Consider the following 21,124-nt stretch of genomic DNA (forward strand, 5'->3'; position numbering starts at 1 on the left):
ACATCGTAGGTACAAATCTATTTTTTAAGTCTTAATTTACACTCTCTTAGGTGCCAATCTATAGTATCTTAGATCACAGTCTGTGTGCTTAAAGAAATCTAAACGCTCGCTAGCTAAGTGCAATTTTTTGACAAATTTGAGCATCACGCTTTGATCCTATTGTTGAATATCTATGTGTTGTAGTGAAAGAAACAAAAGCTTTATCACACATTGATGTTCACAGTGCTCCTGTCCTGCATTCAGAATGAAATCTTTAAAAAGTAATTTCTCCCTTTTTATTTTTAAGCATACTTTTTAAAAAAAAAATTTCCGCCATCTTGAGATGTATGCACGTGAGCAAGCGTCTATCATGATGTGAACCGGGTGACCTCAGAGTTAACAAAACATTACCGTCACTTCATTTTCCTTTCCATAAAAGCTTCTGTTTATGTACAGAGCAATCACTGAACAGGGCCGCAGTCCGAGTCGTTTGTAAGCGATCCTTCCGTTTAATTGCTGCCTGTGCAGAAATATATTTCGCTTGTTGACTCTGTGCAATGTGACTTTTCTAATAACAGAGCAAACGTGTGAAAATTGAAGTTTCTTACAGAGGGACTGTTTGCTATATAGTGTATTGTGTGCTGATTGTTGCTGGAGATTACCTCCGAGATTCATCCCTGCCTGCAGACACTTCCGTACCCGGCAAGCCGGACAGTTCTTCCGTCGGATTTTGTCGATGATGCAGTCGTTCCTTCCAGCGCACAGGTAGTTGTGCTGACCTATGGACAGACACAGTGAGGAAGAGAGGAGTTCAAAATCTTTACCATTTCAATCATGCATATTAAAAGATTGCTTTGGCTGGAGACAAACTTATTTGTATGTATTACTGTGTCTATTGTGTATTTTTTAGTTCCTGTGTAAGAAACTAATTATGTCATAACATGATAGATAGATAGATAGATAGATAGATAGATAGATAGATAGATAGATAGATAGATAGATAGATAGATAGATAGATAGATAGATAGATAGATAAAGTACAAAAGTTATGGGCAGGTGTGGAAAAAATGCTGTAAACAAAGAATGCTTTCAAAAATGGAAGTGTTAAACATTTACACACGTTGACAAAATTGTTGGTACCCTTCGGTCAATGAAAGAAAACCTCCCAATGGTCACAGAAAAAACTTTAATCTGACAAAAGTAATAATAAATAAAAATTCTATGAACGTTAACCAGTAAAAGTCAGACATTGCTTTTCAACCATGCTTCAATGGAATTATTTAAAAAATAAACTCATGGAACAGGCCTAGACAAAAATGATGGTACCTCTAACTTAATATTTTGTCGCACAACCTTTTGAGGCAATCGCCGCAATCAGACGATTCTTGTAACTGTCAATGAGACTTCTGCACCTCTCAGCAGGTATTTTGGCCCACTCCTCATGAGCAAACTGCTCCAGTTGTTTCCGGTTTGAAGGGTGTTTTTTCCAGACAGCATGTTTCAGCTCCTTCCAAAGATGCTCAATAGGATTGAGGTCAGGGCTCATAGAAGGCCACTTTAGAATAGTCCAATGTTTTCCTCTTAGCTGCTTTGGGTGATTGTTCTGTTGCAAGAACCATGACCTGCGACTGAGACCAAGCTTTCCGACACTGGCCAGCAAATTTCCCTCTAGAATCCCTTGATAGTCTTCAGATTTCATTATACCCTGCACAGATTCAAGACACCCTGTGCCAGATGCAGCAAAGCAGCCCCAGAACATAACAGAGCCTCCTCCATGTTTCACGGTAGGGACAGTGTTTTCATAAATGAACAAAATGCAGTGAATGAACAAAAGAGAAATCTAAATTGAATCAATATTTGGTGTGACCACCCTTTGCCTTCAAAACAGCAGCAATTCTTCTAGGTACACTTGCACACAGTTTTTGAAGGAACTCGGCTGGTAGGTTGTTCCAAACATCTTGGAGAACTAACCACAGATCTTCTGTGGATGTCGGCTTTGTCATACGTGGGGGCCGTGCCATCACTTCTTGCTGATTTGAAGGCAAAAGGTAGTAACACCAAATATTGATTTGATTTAGATTTTTCTTTTGTTTGCTCACTTTGCATTGTAAATTGACAGAAATAAACACTCGTTAATTTATTTTCTGAAAGCATTCTTTGTTTACAGCATTTTTTCCACACATGCCTAAAACTTTTGCACAGTACTGTGTATATATGTACATATATATACACACTTACAAATAATAGTAATAAATAATAAAATAATAAAACCTTTCCTCCATATTTCACATATATGTTTACATCATTACTTTCAACATTATATTATCATGGACAAGACTGAAAATCGCCAAATCAAGAGAACACTGCTTAGTGACTCCTAATGTCCCTCTGCTTATTTATCATTTCGTATGGAGTCTCCAGTGTCAGTGCTTTCTAAAAGACAGAGAGTGGAAAGACAGATGAGTTTCTGCTCTACGGGTTCTCTTTTGTCTTACAAACTTCTCTTTTGTCCTCAGAACTAGAAAAAAGAGATGTTGCTAAGGAAACAAGTGCTGCTAAAGTGCTGAACAAACCTGTTTTGTGACCGTTCCGCATCAGTACGTGTAACTCTAAACAGATAAAAAGCGACGTGTTATAATTTACGAGGTCAGTCACGTAAAAGCGCGTTGTAAATTAGGACTTAATCTTTTTTAAGGCATCGGACAATTCTACACTTCTGTGATACTTACGTGCAATTAACAAATAAAATGTATAATAATAATAATAATAATAATAATAATAATAATAATAATAATAAAATTATTATTATTATTATTATTATTATTATTATTATTATTATTATTATTATTATTATTAATACTACTACTACTACTACTACTACTAATAATAATAATAATAATAATAATTGTTGTGTTATAAGAGGAATAAAACCCTTTGTGATGTGCTGTTCTAAGAAAATAATACACTTTATCACATCCCATTTTATATTAATTTCCTGTAACCACATGCTCCCAAGTGTATATATGTGATATTATGCTTTAAGGTTGGCCACAAATTTTGCCACTATATAAAAAAATGCATTATTAAAACACACCTACTTCAGTGAGATGGTTCCCTGGTTGAAATATAAACAGGGAAGTGTGTATCACTTAACACAGTAGTTGTATTACAGGAAGTCCAGCCGTTTTTAGGGAAAGCCAGGTCTATCAGATCTACCCTAGTATAAAGTTACTGAAAAGCAGTACGCCTAAGGAGCGGTGTGTCTGGATTCTGAGTATTCACAAAACATTAGGTGAAAAATAACTGAATGAACTACTGCTTCTTCTCCTCCTTGCTATATGGAAAAAGTGCATACTCTGCTATCCCATAATGCAATGGGACTGGCATGGAAGAGCTGAGTGAAAGTGCTGTAGGTATTAAACGTTGTTTCTTGTGGTTAAGTTATACTTGTTTAACAACACATGAGCTAACTGTTAATCTGTTGAAGGTTTAAACAAGGAAAAAAATGATGGTTTTTGGAGGATGATGCCAACATGGTACAGTAGATGTCGTGTGTCCAGATTGTATTCATATTACACACATTTACTGATCAGTACGTACTGTAGGTAATGAAGTAGGTAGTAAATTGAATGCAGTAGGTAAAGAATCAAACGCAGTAGCTACTGAATCGAATGCAGTAAGTAAAGAATCAAATCAGTAGGCAGTGAATCGAATGTAGCAGGTACTGTAGTTGCTAAAGGAATCGACTGCAGTAAGTAAAGAATCAAATGCAATAGGTACTAAATTTACTGATCAGTACATACTGTAGGTATTGAAGTATGTAGTAAATTGAATGCAGTAGGTAAAGAATCAATCGCAGTAGCTACTGAATCGAATGCAGTAAGAAAAGAATCAAATCAGTAGACAGTGAATCGAATGTAGCAGGTAGTTGCTAAAGGAATCGACTGCGGTAGGTAAAGAATCAAATGCAATAGGTACTAAATCAACTGCAATTCGTACTGAATCAATGGCAGTAACTAGTGAATCGACTGCAGTAGGTAAAGAATCAAATGCAATAGGTACTAAATCAACTGCAATTAGTACTGATTCAATGGCAGTGACTAGTGAATCGACTGCGGTAAGTAAAGAATCAAATCAATAAGCATTAGTAGGTACTGAATCAAATTTCTTATTATCTCATTACCATAGAAACTTTATTACTTTGGTTTACCTTTCTTATATCCAGACCAATCAGATCGCAAGTCATAACCGGTTTTGTTAATAAGGGAATTAGTTAGTGCGGGAATATGATATAAAAAGGTCATGAATCAAATGCAGTAGGTACTGAATCAAATGCGGTAGGTAATTAACAGCATTAGCTACAGTACTGAATCGACTGCAGTAAGTAAAGAATCAAATCAGAGGACAGTGAATCAAATGCAGTAAATAAAGAATCAAATGCAGTAGCCACTGAATCGAATGCAGCAGGTACTGTCACAGTATGAGATTTCTGATGAAGCCATGTTATGACTTTTAACCAATCGCCTCGATATGATAAAGAAAATGTACAATTGTAGATAAGCTATAATTAGAACTAATAGTCATACACTGTGATGAAAATAAATCTTAAAAGTTAAAGTAGGCTTCCTCACATGACAACAGTTTATACATATACAGTATATATATATATATATATATATATATATATATATATATATATATATATATATATATATATATATATATATATGCATATGTATATACCGTATATGCAGTATATTAATTTCACTTAAAGTGGTACATGAGAGATAAATGAGGTTAGTATCTAGGAATCTTTTTTCATTTTTATCCATAAATCTAGATTAAAGTATAAGTAAATGGAACTAATTTAAGGTGAAAGTCTTAGAAAGAGTGTTTCAGGAAAGAGTGTGTGACGCTGCATTATCTCACTGTAAATCCTCTCCATTCCCCAATTATGTAAGTGTGTGCACACGTGCAAGTGTCCGAGTGTGTGTGTGTGTGTGTGTGTGTGTGTGTGTGTGTGTGTGTATATGTGTATATGTGTGTGCGCGCTTTAAACCTCCCTCATGCTGCTTTCCCGGCCTCAAGCCGTGCTGCAAGGTTACACACGGCTCTGAGTGAGTGTGTGTGTGTCACACGTTCTTCCTCTCTCTCTCTTGCTCTTTCCTGCTTCCCACTAGATCCCTCTCCCTCCACCTCTCCTTCTCTCCTGCACTCAGAGCGCCTGCTTAGTTCCTCTCCTCAAATCTAACTTCCTATAAATCTGCACTCAGCCCGGGTCTCTCTGTGACGCTCGGGTTTTTTTGGCGAAGAGGAACGTGTGCGAGTTGAGGCTGCCAAAAAAGCCCGGGATCTGTTTGGAAGAGCAAAGGCAGCTGTAGCTCCACCACTATTTCTGGCTCGGTCATGTGACTCGTTACATAAGCCCATTTTTCTTGCTCTAAAAAACAGTAAACTGCGACACAGGAAATACAACACTACCCCCCTCCACCATCCTCACCTCCCCTTCTCCTGCTTGTCCTCCACCATGTAACCTCCCCCACCTTTTTCCATCGCTCCAACACTGATGCAGATCAGACCTGAAATCCGTTTGCACATCTCTTCACCCTGTGTGCTGAGCTTCTCCCACGAATCCTGTCAATCATTGCCCTAAAGAAGTTAATGCAAATACGTTGTGTGTTTACTGTGTGTGCCCCTGGGTGCGTAAAACATAGTGAGGGAAGAGGAAGTTTGTGCCTTTGGAAGATATATGCGTAAATTTAAATACATGCCACATGCACAATATTCATGACAGGCTGCACTTATTTTTATATATATATATATATAAACATATCTTCACTTTACTGCCTCTTACTATTTCCATACCTTAGAAACTTTATTACTTTGATTTACCTGTCTTATGTCCAGACCAATCAGATCGCAAGTTTTGTTAATAAGGGTATTAGTTAGTGTGGGAATATGATATAAACATAACAGAATGTTGTACACATTTTTGGGTCAATCCACTTGATAGAAATCGCATGATGTGACGTCTTGCTTCTAACTGTTGCCGCATACAGAATGTCAGGTCAATTTTTCATGCATTTTTTTTCAAAACTTTCACTCCAAAACTACACGTAAAACAAACAAGCTTGTTATCTTCAGAACTCGACTGATAAAGACAAGAGCTACAGTAGAATGCAAGCTAAGCTAGTTTGTTAGGCGATACTAGCTTAGGAAAGGTTAGAGTGTTGCTATAGATACTGTGTAGATACACACACACACACACACACACACACACACACACACACACACACACACACACACACACACACACACATGTTCTCCTATGTTCTGAATAATATTTATTAATTTATTAAAAAGAGTTGTTATTTACTTTGCCTTAATACTTTGGCAATACTGTACGTGCATATGGTCATGTCAATAACGCTTGTTGTTTGGGCATGTCAACAAAACTTGTTTAAATTGAAATTGAGAAAGAGCGAGAGAGAGAGAGAGAAAGAGCGAGAGAGAGACAGAGAGAGAGAGAGACAGAGAGAGAATTTCTATAGATATTCTACACCATCAAATGTAAAAATGGATAAAAAGTACAATGTTTCATTCTTTATTAAATAAAACTTTACACACAGCCTGGTGTAGTATAAGAGGAGCAAAGCACTTCAGAATATTATATTATTATTATTATTATTATTATTATTATTATTATTATTATTATTATTATTATTTGAAACCATTCAACTCGTCTTCCTCACATCACCCGGGTTGTTGATTATTGTCCCATAACCACATGTGCCTCAGAGTGGTTCATTCCTGTGAAGTGTTTCATGTCCTGAATGCTAAAATACTGAAAATAATGTCACACCTTAGAAAAGAGCCGATTTGATTGGACGTCGCAGTAACACACGAGAGTACACAAAATTATTCTACTGAGGTATTTGTTCCACAAAACTCCACCCTTTTAACAAAATCACTGAGGGTCATAAACACACACACACACACACACACACACACACACACACACACACACACACACACACACACACACAAACACACACCAGGTCACTTTATACCTTATTTATCACAAAAATCACTCATTTATTATCTGTTGCATGGCTTCTGCCGTGTTCCATCTATCTGACTAGCTTTTGTGTGTGCATGTGTGTGTGCATGTGTGTGTGCATGTGTGTGTGTGTGTGTGTGTGTGTGTGTGTGTGTGTGTGTGTGTGTGTGTGTGTGTGTGTGTGTGTGTGTGTGCATGTGTGTGTGCATGTGTGTGTGTGTGTGTGTGTGTGTGTGTGTGTGTGTGTGTGTGTGTGTGTGTGTGTGTGTGTGCATGTGTGTGTGCATGTGTGTGTGCATGTGTGTGTGTGTGTGTGTGTGTGTGTGCATGTGTGTGTGCATGTGTGTGTGCATGTGTGTGTGTGTGTGTGTGTGTGTGTGTGTGTGCATGTGTGTGTGCATGTGTGTGTGTGTGTGTGTGTGTGTGTGTGTGTGTGTGTGTGTGTGTGTGGAGTCAGCGGATACTTTTAGCTGGTTATGTCATTGCACGAAGGGACACACTCAGGTGCACAACTCAGCCTGTCAGCTCTGACATTAATCAGAGATCCCCATGGGAGACCCCCAGCACTGCAGAGCACCGTGCTTCATCACACATCACTCCTCACAACCTCACGTTTATTTCCACCATAGCCTGCTCCGTAACAGCTCACCCTCCATCTTCTACAGGCAGGAAACACACACGTGTGCATATACACACTTTAAACCATGTACAAACACACCGATCGAGTTCTAACCAGCTTGGGATTTATTCATAGTGAAAAAAATCCAAATAATTTTCCTCTGACTTATTAATGACTTATTTAATTAAACTTTAATTCTTTATATTTTTTAAGATTTTGTTTAGGTCTTTTAATCCTAAGGGAATCAAAGTAAAATGAAAAAAATAAAAAACACATAAAAAAAGACAAACAACAATAAAAACCAATGGTTAGCTACCTATTAGCATCCTCCGCAACTTAGCTAACCAAAAGTCAAACAGCCAAGTTAGCTAGCAGTTAATGTCCGTTAGCTAGCAAAAGTTATCCTAGTAAGTTAGCAGCTAGGACACGTTAGCCAAGTCAAATAGCTAATTACAATGAACCGAAAGGTCTTCATGTGACAAATCTAATGTACAAGGTTCTTATGGGACACCATTTTTTCATCGTCAAAGTTAGTGCTTCAGGACTGTTTTCATGCTAGCGGTGCTGTATTTCTGACCTAGATTTTAATTGGCAAGCAGGGCGCTCTCCCGGGATTAGCGTTAGCCATTAGCGGCGGCGTGGCACATTGACATGACAACGCAGCAGCTGGACTGCGAGGGCATGTGAAATTATTTCCTCGACCACATATGCTAGATCCATTCAGTACACTTCCAGCTGAGTCATGGCGTCTCACTCTAATCGATGTTGTTGCTGGACCGAGTGGCGGAGGCTCCCATGATGGCTCCGTAACGACTTTCACATGAAGCCTCTTTGAACAGAATAAGCATTCACAAGCACTTAAAAGCCACTGAATTACAAACTCGACACCATTTCACTCTACTTTGCTCATTTTAGACTAGTTTATTTCAATCTTTCACTCGTCATGAGTCTACAGGACATTTCTGTTATTTGGGATGCTAGAAATTTCCTGAAGAAATATTTCAGAAGAACCTAGAAGTTTTTCTCCACTTGGCTCATTTTGCTAGTTTCAATTTACGTCAGCGGTTTTTCGTGTTATTTGTATAGCACTTTCATCAACAGACATCATCACATTTTCCCTTTACTGATTTCCCATACATCTCTAATGATGGAGAAAGCTTCAGACTCTAAAGAAATCCTGTCATCTTTTGGGTAACAACAGATGAGAATGAAATCCTAAATCATTACGATACACAAGTAGAGAAGAAAAAGCCTGTTCAATATGAGCACTGAAGATTGTGTAACACATAACACACACAACTTTAACTAAGTCAACACAACCCATGATGCTAAACTGAGGTCACGAAATTGTTTGCTTTTAATTGGCATGAATGCCAATTTTTATTTTTTTATTTTGCTGGTTATGTTAAGTAGATTTGATCAAATCGATTAAATGTATTTCTTTCATTAATTGTTTTTTTAATAAATATATTGATTTAATGAATTATATTTCAAAAGAAATATATTTCTTTAATGAATTGTTTTTTTTTAAATAAATATATTTATTTCATGAAATATATTTAAAAAAGAAATGTATTTATTTAATTCATTGTATTTTTTTTTCATAAAAATATTTATTTCATAAATTATATATAAAAATAAATGTATTTATTTAACTAAATTTTTTTATGAGAAATATATTTATTTCATGAATTATATTTAGAAATAAATTTATTTATTTAATGTACAATATTTTGCATAAAATGCATTCGATGACTTAATTACTAGTGTCATATTTTTGCTCTCAATACTGACCTCAACCAGCAATGTGTTATTTATTTAATTGTATTTGCAGCAGAAAAGAGGGTACATGGGGTCACAGGGAGCCTAGACAGCGTGCCAACACCATCTCAGGGTACAATCTTACACACACTCACACAGTAAGGACAATTTGGAAAAACAAATTAACCTCCAATGCATGTTTTTCTACTAGGAAAAAAAAAAACAGAAGGAAGGAAACCCCTGAAACTATAGTTTTATGTAGCACCATGGTCCAGGAGGAATGTTGTTTCATTTCACTATATACTGCATCAGCTATATACGGTGGAAATGACTGAATAAAAGCTTAACGAATTGACTAAAGTATGAGGAGAATTTGCAGACTCCATCTATAGACCATTGAGGTGTGACACAAACTTGCTAGCCACTGTACCTAAACATAATACTGCCTCTTTAATACTGGACATGTTAGTTGTTGTGTTTTTAATGTAGTATTAAGTTCAGCCTGTTTCTGGAGGAACACAGTTTTACAGTATGTTACTGTGTACCGTACCAGCTGTATGGTTACAACGACGATAAAAGCTTCTTGACTTGACTTGACACAAACCGATATCGCCTATAAAAATGTCTGGTTCCCACAAAAGTTCCTAAAAGTTATAATTACGTGCAACTGAGACTCAAAGTCCATCCTACTGTACAGTACGTGTTCAACTGTCACCCAACTACTGAATAACTTATAACGTCTATAAGAAACTATATAGTAAATATACCTCAAGTTCTGTGATAATCACTAGAGAGTCTTTATGATTACAGCAGCAACACTTTGAGTTCTGGGTGTAATCCAACTTCCCTTAAATCTCATGTTTGATAACCCAACTTTGGAGGCTGGGGTCAGAGCCCCTGGAACAGAAAAGGTTAAGGGTCTTGGCATTGGCAGCTTTGCAGTGTTGGGGCTTGATCTCTGATCCTCTGATCCTCAACTCAGAGCCTTAACCACTTAAACCATCACTGCCCCATCACTATTTATAATCCTAGTCATGCTGATGATGAACATGCAGGTAATTTCCAAAGTGGTTTTTAAGCATTCAAGCTTCCACCCTTATTACTCACCCTTAAAATTGCACCTTTTATCTCTGACAGTGCCAGAAAGCATAAAGTTTAGAATTTGAGGTTAAAAAAAAAAAAATTCAGTCCTCTGGAAATATACTTCCTCCAGTTAAGATAAAAAAATTAAAAATGTTTTCTTGGCCTTTCCAGGGCTTTTTAGAATGGTTTATACAGTAGGATTAATTATTTCATGGCGGTTTTTATAGATTTAATGTTGCCCTGTCTTTGAACAGCAATCTATATGTTTTTATTTAATGGGAGGGGGGGTATGTATTTTCATCTATAGAATCAACAGACTGAAAATGATCCGGCGGTGGTAAACTTTCATGTTGTAAAACGCCACTTTAGCAGGATAACCAACTTTTAAATGCATGTGGACACAGTGCTGAGTCGAAAATAAAATCAGCTGCTCCCTCACAGACGGCTCCTTCTCACTATAACTGGCCTTGATTTTCCAGCTCGATATCCCGAAATGGGTTGCTGTGGTTACTCAGATGGAATGATATGGCTTCAGGACAGTCTATCAACAAGCCCAGACAAAGGCCATTTTATCAACACTATAAACACGTCAAGGCGGCCTGCCCACGTCCCAGAAAACGTATTAACTGTGAAAGCGCAGATCCGCAAGATCAGATACTCTCCTGCGCCATTTGCTTAGCCGCAAACGTCGTACCCACGGAGCGCTCGTGCATTTTGCATCAGTGTCAAAGAACAAAGGCATCATCACCCAGAAGGAGGAAGAGATGGCAGATATTTAAAGCGCCGGCGTTGAAAGCGAACATGCAGAGGTCAACCGAGGATAGGTTTGCTTGTGATGCGTGTCGTATTACACGTCATCTTTACCTTCTTTATATTTGTGCCAATCATACTGTAGCAACAGCCCGTGGATATTGGGAAAGAAACGAGTGATGCGATACAGGGGGCATTCCATGAGGTCATAAAAGGTACTATTATTATTTGATTAAAAAGCAGGTAGATCTTTAACATTAAATAAACTTTTTTTGGAACATATCCGTTCCTGCAAATCTTTCGTTTAACAAAAATCCCGGTGCTTGATTGGTAGCAAAATCTGCCTGTCATGCTGAAATAGAGAAGCCTTTGTCCTTAAATGACTCGGCTGGAGCAGAGTGATTTCCATCAGTATTTTGGTTACCTTTCCCTGGCTATGTGTCAGCTCTACCACACCTCCGGTAACACAGGGTTTTCTTGCTGCCACTGCACACTGCACACTCAGTAAAACTTTTTGAACAACCACTCACTAAAACTGACATTAAATATCATTAAGTGCGGCACTGTGCCAAGCTGGCGATAAGATTTTCGATAATATGCATGCATCAAGCACTTAAAAAAAAAGGAAAATCTATATGGAGATATTTACAGGGCCAAGCTGGAGTGTATCAACAAACTGCCTATCTGTGGTTAGGGAGCTGGGCTAGAGATGGAGCCAGCCGAAGAATCGAAAGCATGTCGATGCCAGAGAAACTGCGAAAAGGCTCGGTGGCTTTGACTTATTCTTATGTGAAGTTCTTGCCGTGTACCACCATGTGACAAAACACACACACACACACACACACACACACACACACACACACACACACATACACACACACATGCCCTATCCTTAAACTGCACCCAAATTTATACTAACACTAACTATAACCCCAAAGTTGACCACATGCTTGACCGGATAGTGATTTGTAAACTAAAACGTACAAAATTTTCTGACATTTCCTTCTCTGTTCACTTAATAAATCCTAATAAGAGCTAAAGCCCTACAGCTCAAGCTTGCTCCATTTGAAAGGCCTTGTCTACAGCAGCAGCCAAATTCCATAAAGCTTTGTCATTATGAAGGAACGGATGCTATTTTGGTCCACAGCTGAACATCAGCACAGAAAGACCATTCAGTATACACTTCACTAAATCACGAACATCACACACACACACACACACACACACACACACACACACACACACACACACACACACACACACACACACACACACACACGCAGTAGTGTACTAGCAACAAACCCCACTAGGGGTTGAATTGTGGAGAGTTTGGTTAAACACATACAACATTAAAAAATCTCTCCACAAACCCATAATGTAATTAATGTGGCACTTAGTAATAATGCCATGACGTTAATGACATGGGATATGATACGGAATAACATGGAAGACAAAGAGTAAAGCATAGCTCTGGAACATGGATGAGATAATGCAATGGCATGGAGGATATAGTGCTCAGATTAATGCACTGTTCGTGGGTGACATTGCAGAGCATATAATGGTTTGACAAGGATGACATATTGATGACATAAGCATAACCCTATAGCTTGGTTGAAATAAAGCTAAGCACAATGCAGTAACAGAGATGACATGGTGATAAGCATAACCTCGTAACATGGATGACATAGTGCTAAGCATGACACCATGAAAAACGTAATGACAACATGGATGACACAGGCCTAAGACAATGACATAACATGAATGACAGAGCTGAATACAATGACATAACATGGATGACACAGAGTTGAATACAATGACATAACATGGATGACACAGAGCTGAACACAATGACAACATGGATGACACAGAGCTGAACACAATGGCCTAACGTGGATGACACAGAAGTGAACACAGTGACAACATGGATGACACAGAGCTGAACACAATGGCATAACGTGGATGACACAGAGCTGAACACAATGACAACGTGAATGACACTATGCTGAAGACAATGACATAACGTGAATGACAGAGCTGGAACACAATGACATAACATGGATGACACAGAGCTGAACACAATGACATGAATGAAACTAAGCTGAAGACAATGACATAATGTAGATGACACAGACCTGATCACAAAGACATAACGTGAATGACACTAAGCTGAAGACAATGACTTAACGTGGATGACACAGACCTGAACACAATAACATTACATGAATGACACTAAGCTGAAGACAATGACATAACGTGGATGACACAGACCTTATCACAATGATATAACCTGACTGACACAGAGCTGAACACAATGACATGAATGACAGTTAGCTGACGACAATGACATAATGTGGTGACACAGACCTGATCACAATGATATAACCTGACTGACACAGCTGATCACAATGACATAATGTGAAGGACACTAAGCTGAACACAATGACATAACATGGATGACACAGACCTGATCACAATGATATAACCTGACTGACACACAGCTGAACACAATGACAACATGGATGACACAGTGCTGAACACAATGACCTAAAAAATAATGACATAACATGGATGACATAGACCTATCCATAAGTCAATAGCATGGAATACAAAAAGCTAACCACAGTGCCCCAGCTAACATGCCATAACGTCCAGCTGCCCATAACGACAACAATTAAACGTGAAGAAACCCATTATTTCCACCATGTCATAACAGCAATGTCATGCACTCGCCCATAACTGAGATGTCTTTAGAAGACTGACAGCACTGAGCTCTGCGCAATGACAGAAACACTGGAACTGACAGCATTGACCTGTCTGTGTCCTAACCTAGATCATATGGAGCTGTCGGTAATGCCACATAGCTGCCTGTAATGCCACACAGCGGATACAATGAAGTTATTAATAACATGATGACGTGAAAAATTTGTTTCTCTCCATAACGCCATAACACAGGCTTCTGAATAGCACAGCTGACGTACAAACTAGCTATCTAATTCCCCCCTTTCCCTTTTCAGCTTTTTAACATTTGCAAGTGCTCAAAACTTTGAGTCATTTGAATAATCTTACTCAGCAGTCGAACCACTGCATCTTATTCTCTCCAGGTAGAGATTCAGAAAGCTGCTATTTCCTCCCCTGGGTGTAATTGCATTAAATGTACATAAACAAAAAGGAACAGATCTTTTTCAATGTCTGCTTTTCCACTGTGTCTGGGCCAGAAGTGCTTAATGAGGAGAGGAGCATTTGCCTCTGGGGCAGCAAAAGATCTCTCTCTCTCTCTCTCTCTCTCTCTCTCTCTCTCTCTCTCTCTCTTACTGTTCCTTTTTCTCGTGCTCTCCGTCTCTGTCTCTCTCTCTTTCTCTATTTCTGTCTTGATTTCTCTATTTCTGTCTCTTGTTTTTCTCTCTCTCCCTTTCTCATTCTTTTGCTCCCTCTTTCTCCCCTGCTAGATTTCTCTCTCTCTCTCTCTCTCTCTCTCTCTCTCTCTCTCTCTCTCTCTCTCGTTTTTCTCTCTTCCCCTTGCTAGAGAAAAGTGACAGAGAGAGAGAGAGAGCGAGAGAGAGAGATAGAGAGAGAAAGACAGAGAAATCTAGCAAGGGAGAAAAAGAATGTCTTGCGCTCTCTCTTGCTTTCCTCTATCTCCCTACTTCTCTCTCTCTCTTTCTCTCTTGTTCTCATTTTCTCTCTCACTTTCTCTCTTTTTCTTGCTCTTTCTTTCTGTGTTGCTAGTTCTCTTTCTCTCTCTCTCTCTCTTTTGCCATGGAATGAGGCCACGTCAGGCACAAACGAAGTGCGGTGCCGTGTTATTTCCCTGCTGTATTAACACTTGTGCTGTTTCTCTGCCGTCCCCACATCCCTCGTTCTGCACTGTGCCTCTCGCACTCGTCCGTTCTCCTCTCTTTTACCCTTCTCTTATCTATTTCTGTCATCTGTTCGTCCTTCCCCCATCTCTCACTTCGTTTCCTTCACACTCCTCCCCTAGCTCTCTCTCTCTCTCTCTCTCTTTCTCTTTCTCCCTTTTTCTCTCTTGCTCTATCTTTCTGTAACTAGGCTGGGGTCAGGTAAGGTAGGGAAACAGACACACACACACACACACACACACACACACACACACACACACACTGAACTATATCTCCTCCTACACTATAGCATGCGATGGGCTTGGCGCTTCCTCTTAAAGAAATACTTCAACCAGAATAACCCTAAAGTCCACCCACAGCACTACACAACACAGGGGCACCTGTATTAGCTGTGTTACGGTACAACACAATGTTTCCACGAGCTGCCGGTGGCTTCGGAGGCGGGTTCTAAAATCCAGGTTGTGCAGGCTTATCTCTCAGGAGTAAAGTGCTTGCAGAGTTGTAGGTTAGAGCTGTGCCTCGGTGAAAAGGAGGCGAAGGCTTAGGCTTTTAGACATCTTTGTGTAGAACTGTGTGTAGGTTGTGATGTTAGATGAAGATAATTACAGACAGAGAGTTAAGATAAGACACCCCCAGCGGTTACCACGCTGGAGAGACAATAGCAATTTGCCATTTTTTTTTTATTTAAATAAAAACAAAGAAAATTTTATAAAGTCGTTGTTGTATTTAATGTTCAGGAGTGTTTATGTTTTAATATTGGTGGTCATATGACCATCACACAGGGCTTTCTGAACATCTCACTGCTGATATTCTAACCTCCAATCTGCTCTTCTGGGAAGGTTTTCCACTGGATTAGTGAGATCAGTGTCAGATTCATTGCTCTGTGCAGGACACTCGAGTTCTTTCACTCCAAACGTTTCACTCTAACCGTATCTAACTTTGTGCACAGGGGCATTGTTAAGCTGGAACTTAACAATGTTCGATCCTCTTAATTCCAGGGAATGGAAATTCTAACAGTATATTAAGTTATTCTATATGATCCAACATTCTATATGATGGCAACAGTTTGGAAAAGAATTACATATAGATACATGTTTTTCAGGGGTGCACATACTTTTGGAAAGTGAGCTTGCATTGCATTGTGAAAGGCCCTGGTAAGGCATTCGTTATTCCTAATGCTGTGACAAATAAATAGATCGTCTGGTAGAACGTCGTTTTCGAAGAGTCGTTTTCAGAGTCATTTTCAGAATCGTTTTCAAAGAGTCATTTTCAAAGATTCAAAGGATCATAATCAAGCCATTTGATTCGAATCATCCCTACTGAGACAGATTTAGGCATCTATGAGGTTTATGTTTGTTTCTTTACAGCTAAAAGTACATCTGGTGTGATTAAACTCTGTGGTAATGTAACGTGGCCTACATGATTGTGCCGAGTCATGATACAGAGCCTAAAGCAGTGCTAAACTCAATGCTTAAAATAGAAACAGGAGGGAAGAGAAATAGTCTTAGCATGGGATCAGCTACAGGCTCTACATTAACACCGCACATCTGTGAGTGAATCAGGTCTTTAAAAAAAATAAACGGTTGAAAATAATATCTGCACCCTTTTTATGTTTTTCCGCTAAGCTCGGCCATGTATCACGAGTCCTCCTGTTAATTTGGAACGACGCTTATTAATTCCATGCAGCAAACAAAAGAAGTGAACTAACATAATCCGGCTAATCAGCTCATTTACAATCCTGCGTCCTGCGACGACGACGTGGGTGTGTAAGAGCGAGGAAAACACCGAAATGTGCACCAAAGCCGCGATCGTGATCAGGTACCTGGCAACAGCACGAAAAAAACAAACAAACAAACTGAAAAGACAAAACGTGAAACGTCCACATGGAGCTGGGAACTGCGACGACGAGCTACTGTAACATCTCCTTTGTGCTTTTAGAGCTAATTCTGCTAGCGTAAACTTGCTACAGGTGAAAAAAATATAAGAAACGAAAGCAGAATTAAAGTAAATGTGTCAAGACAGTAGGATGTGTGAGAGACACAACCTGTGCTGAATTATTAATCCAGCGGATAAATAAATAAATAAATAAATAATAAAGCACTTTCAACATGGACAGATTTTTGTGTAGGTATCACCGCTTTGAAATGTTTATGTCTATGAAAACATGTTATTTTTTTCCCCGCAGTTTGTTTCAGACAGTTTTCCGAGCTCTTTTGCTCTCAGGCTGTGAGTTTGAGCTCTGTGCAGATCGGGCTGCTCCGAACGCTGACTCAGCATTTTTTTGTTTTTTTTTTGTTTTATTTCCTCTGGAGACTGGAACGGTCCGGCAATTTTTCTCTGGTTTAGTTTGAGGTTCTTGTCTCTTACAGAATATAATGCTGTCTCGCTTCACTGAATCTCTTAACACTTACTGTAGAGCTGAGTGCAAAAGTTTGCATACCCCTTGGATGTTTATCTACATGCGCTAATGAGATAAAACATTAAAATTAAATCGGTTCATTTAGAAGAGGTAAAGTGGAAGATTTAAATAAGCAGGATTTTTTTGAATGATATTTTTTTTGTGTGTGTGCTTATTTTTTGTTCCTTTAAATTTTTTTTTCTTTCTTACGTTTCTACGTACGTTCCTAAGCTCCATACAATCACCAGAGGTGCCACAGAAATATACAGAAATGTCTTCCCATGCTTTATTTTTCCTCGTAACGTCTTCATAATACGAGTTTAATGAGAGCACATGCTGTACTCTTACTTTATCTAACATTATACTTCTTATTTCTATTCATTCTATTTTTAAATCACGATTATTTCTATCCACAGTCTAAAGAGGCTCATGCCGGGATTTTCATTTCACTGCAAGTTGGCTACCGGATATAATTTTATACGTTACAAATCAAATCTCGAATCCCGACAGGGATCGACTGTAGGCGCGGTTATTCTTCTAAGTTTTCCTTTTCATTTTTTGTATGTTAACGGTAAACAAAATAAACTGCAGTTAGGAATTTAAAGAATTTCCTTAGGATTGTTCTGAGGAAACATTCCAGTCCGGCTGCTTGTTTGGATTTGTCGCTTTGCTGCATTTTAATATCCAGGAAAAAGGGGAATAGAATCCCTGCTCGTAATTCCGACATTGTGGTGCCGATCACATGCAATTTGGAAAGATCCGAGTTGAATGGCAGCACCGAGTCGGAATTATGAGTGGGATAGTCAGGATTTTCCTTCCCAAGCTCTGAGTTTCCGACATAACCTGAACTCAGAGACTTTGTGTTAATTTATCTTGCTGTACATAAACGATTTTCTCAACTCGTATCCTATCCTTACCGTCTATAATGAACACAACTATTACTGTTTTGATAAGACGCTTTGATTCTGCATCACACACAAAAGCTGTAGATAAATGAATGATTTAATCATCTGATTTGTTTTTTTTTAAACAATAAGTTAAAAATAAAAATTTATTAAATAAAATAAAAGCCTTTATTGTTCTAAAATAAAAGTCTTTATTGTTCAAAATACTTGCATCCAAGTATCAAGATCAAAAGACAGAAAACCATGGTTTAGGAGAAAATAAAAAAAAAACTCCTCTGGACCAAGTATTTATTTAAGCCACCAGATATTAGATATTACCGAGACAGATTTCTAACAGGCGATTGGATAAAACCAGGAACATCCTGCGTTTGACTCCACAGACTTGCTAATTACCTGCTGCTGCTAATGGACACTGAGTTGTTTATAGACTGGATGCTGCGTCTTCATGCCACCCTGGTTTCATGTGTAAACACTACCTTGGCAGCGTTACTACAAATCCCCATAACGTGCTAAAATAATCCTAGTTTCTGGCTCGCTAAAACCTGCCAGAAACCGTAGATAATCACGTCCTAAATTAAAGCGGCTAAGTGCAAAACGGGCTGCATGCGAGTGCCGTACCTTCCACCGCTCTCTTGAAGAAGACTTTGCAGCTGCCGCAGGTGACGACGCCGTAGTGGCACCCGGACGCCTCGTCCCCGCACACCAAACACACTTTAGCCGTGGAGGATGAGTGTCTTAAAGGAGCGCTGTGATGAGAATACACACACACACACACACACACACACACACACACACACACACACACACACACACACACACACAACACAAAACACTTAATTTAGTCAGAACAAACCAGTGACCTCATGTGATTGGCTAGAAAGTGTTCATTCATTTTCTAAAAATTTGATGCGACGAATGAGTTTCCTATTAATTCACTTGTTTGTTTAACAATAATTATTGTCTCCATAGTAACAATTTGTTCACAAAGACAGCAAATAAACAACGACAAAATACTGAATTGCGCTAGTGAATATTTCTGTCAGGAGAGGTTTAGTAGATGTAAGGAGTCTCCAGTGTCAGAGACTTTATAACAGTGTTGTCTGTCACTTTGTGATTTCTTTCTGGTGACGTTTAGCGAAGACACTAAAAAATAAATACGTTTTTTAAAAAATGGCTTCATAGTGTAACATTGTTACTGTGAATGCAAGCTTTAATACAGTGAAACAAGACACACTATTAACATCACATAAATAATAAATATATAAATACATTTGGTTTCACTCTTTCCACATTTTACATTTATTTTTTCAATATATTTTTTATGTCCGTGGAATCAAATTAAATATTGTGGCCCTTCTAACAACATTTATAACGTAACTTGAATGGCCATGGAATATGAAATGAAATGAAAAAAAAAATATATGACATCGGACTGCAGATATACAAATATACAGACACAATGGAGCGATGAATTTTAAGCAAGATCCCAGACATTTTCACAAATTTATAAATCAAATTTCTAATTTGAATTTTAACTGTCTCAAATAAACAATCACACCCAGTACCACTTTTGTTTTACCACTGTCTGGGTTCTAAAACTAGGTTCAAATAGAACAGTGTTTGAAATGAGCTTCAAAGGTAAAAAAAAAAAAATGGCTTGTAACCCGAAGGTTGTGGTTTTGAGTCTCGGGGCGGCCACGACTGAGGTGATCAAGAGCAAGGCACTGAAACCCCCCATAAATGGCTGCCCACTGCTCCGGGTGTGTGTTCACAGTGTGTGTGTTCACTGCTGTGTGTGTGCACTTTGGATGGGTTAAATGCAGAGAACAAATTCTGAGTATGGGTCACCAAAATATATATACATACACACACACACACACACACACACACACACATATATATATATATATATATATATATATACATACACACACACACACACACACACACCATATATATATATATATATATATATATATATATATATATATATATATATATATATATATATATACAAGTAATAAAATAAAATACAATTAGCTGTACAAGAAAAAATAAATAGATCAAATCTAGTAATATAGTAATATAAAAAATTTTTTTTGCTCGTCTGTCCTGTTAAAAAGAGAACAAATGTTCGCATTTTACTGACAATTTGGAAACTCAAATCATGGAAAAAAAATCTGCTTGCAATTCTGACTTTGTGTCTTGCCGAACAGATCGTATGTGCGTGTTAAATGCATATCAAGTCGTAATTCTGAGTGGGAGGCTCCTGGGAGCTCCGAGTTTCCGAGTCAGGGGTCTTTCTGACATGACTGGATTGCACGGACAGCCTTTTGTGTTTCATTTATCTCAGTGTAAATAAACACTTTTTCTGCACTCCAGCTACCAATCCTGACTGTATTTAATGAATAAAACTATTAAATCGCTGCGTTGAATAAAACTTTGAGATATGCCGTTATTGGAATATTGGAAACTAATCTTCAGTGTGGAAACAGGAAGTGTTTAGGATTATTTTTGTATATCAGCAAAATTCCTGACTGCTGACCGTATGATGGATTGAAGCACTGTGAGTTTGACCTTAACTGAAACGTGAAACATTGAAATATGAATCCACACAAAGTTACGGTGGAAAAAGCAAAGCAGTTTTCTTTATTCAGGCAATTAGTGTGGACAGCTGTACTGACCAACGTGTGAAGTAATATCGTAGATTGA

General features: G+C 38.3%; 1 protein-coding gene across 1 annotated transcript in view; it reads right to left on the reverse strand.

Moving 5' to 3' along the window:
• The window catches only part of nr3c2 (nuclear receptor subfamily 3, group C, member 2), a 115,927-nt gene that overhangs the window by 33,464 nt on the left and 61,339 nt on the right, over window positions 1-21,124 (reverse strand). Inside the window, exons 3-4 of the mRNA XM_027177755.2 lie at window positions 19,031-19,158; window positions 642-758 (exon numbers count right to left, since the gene is read on the reverse strand). Of these exons, the coding sequence (XP_027033556.1) occupies window positions 642-758; window positions 19,031-19,158 (245 nt within the window). The remainder of the gene's footprint in view (window positions 1-641; window positions 759-19,030; window positions 19,159-21,124) is intronic.

This window comes from Tachysurus fulvidraco, chromosome 4 (genome assembly GCF_022655615.1).
Source record: "Tachysurus fulvidraco isolate hzauxx_2018 chromosome 4, HZAU_PFXX_2.0, whole genome shotgun sequence".
Lineage (NCBI taxonomy): Eukaryota > Metazoa > Chordata > Actinopteri > Siluriformes > Bagridae > Tachysurus > Tachysurus fulvidraco.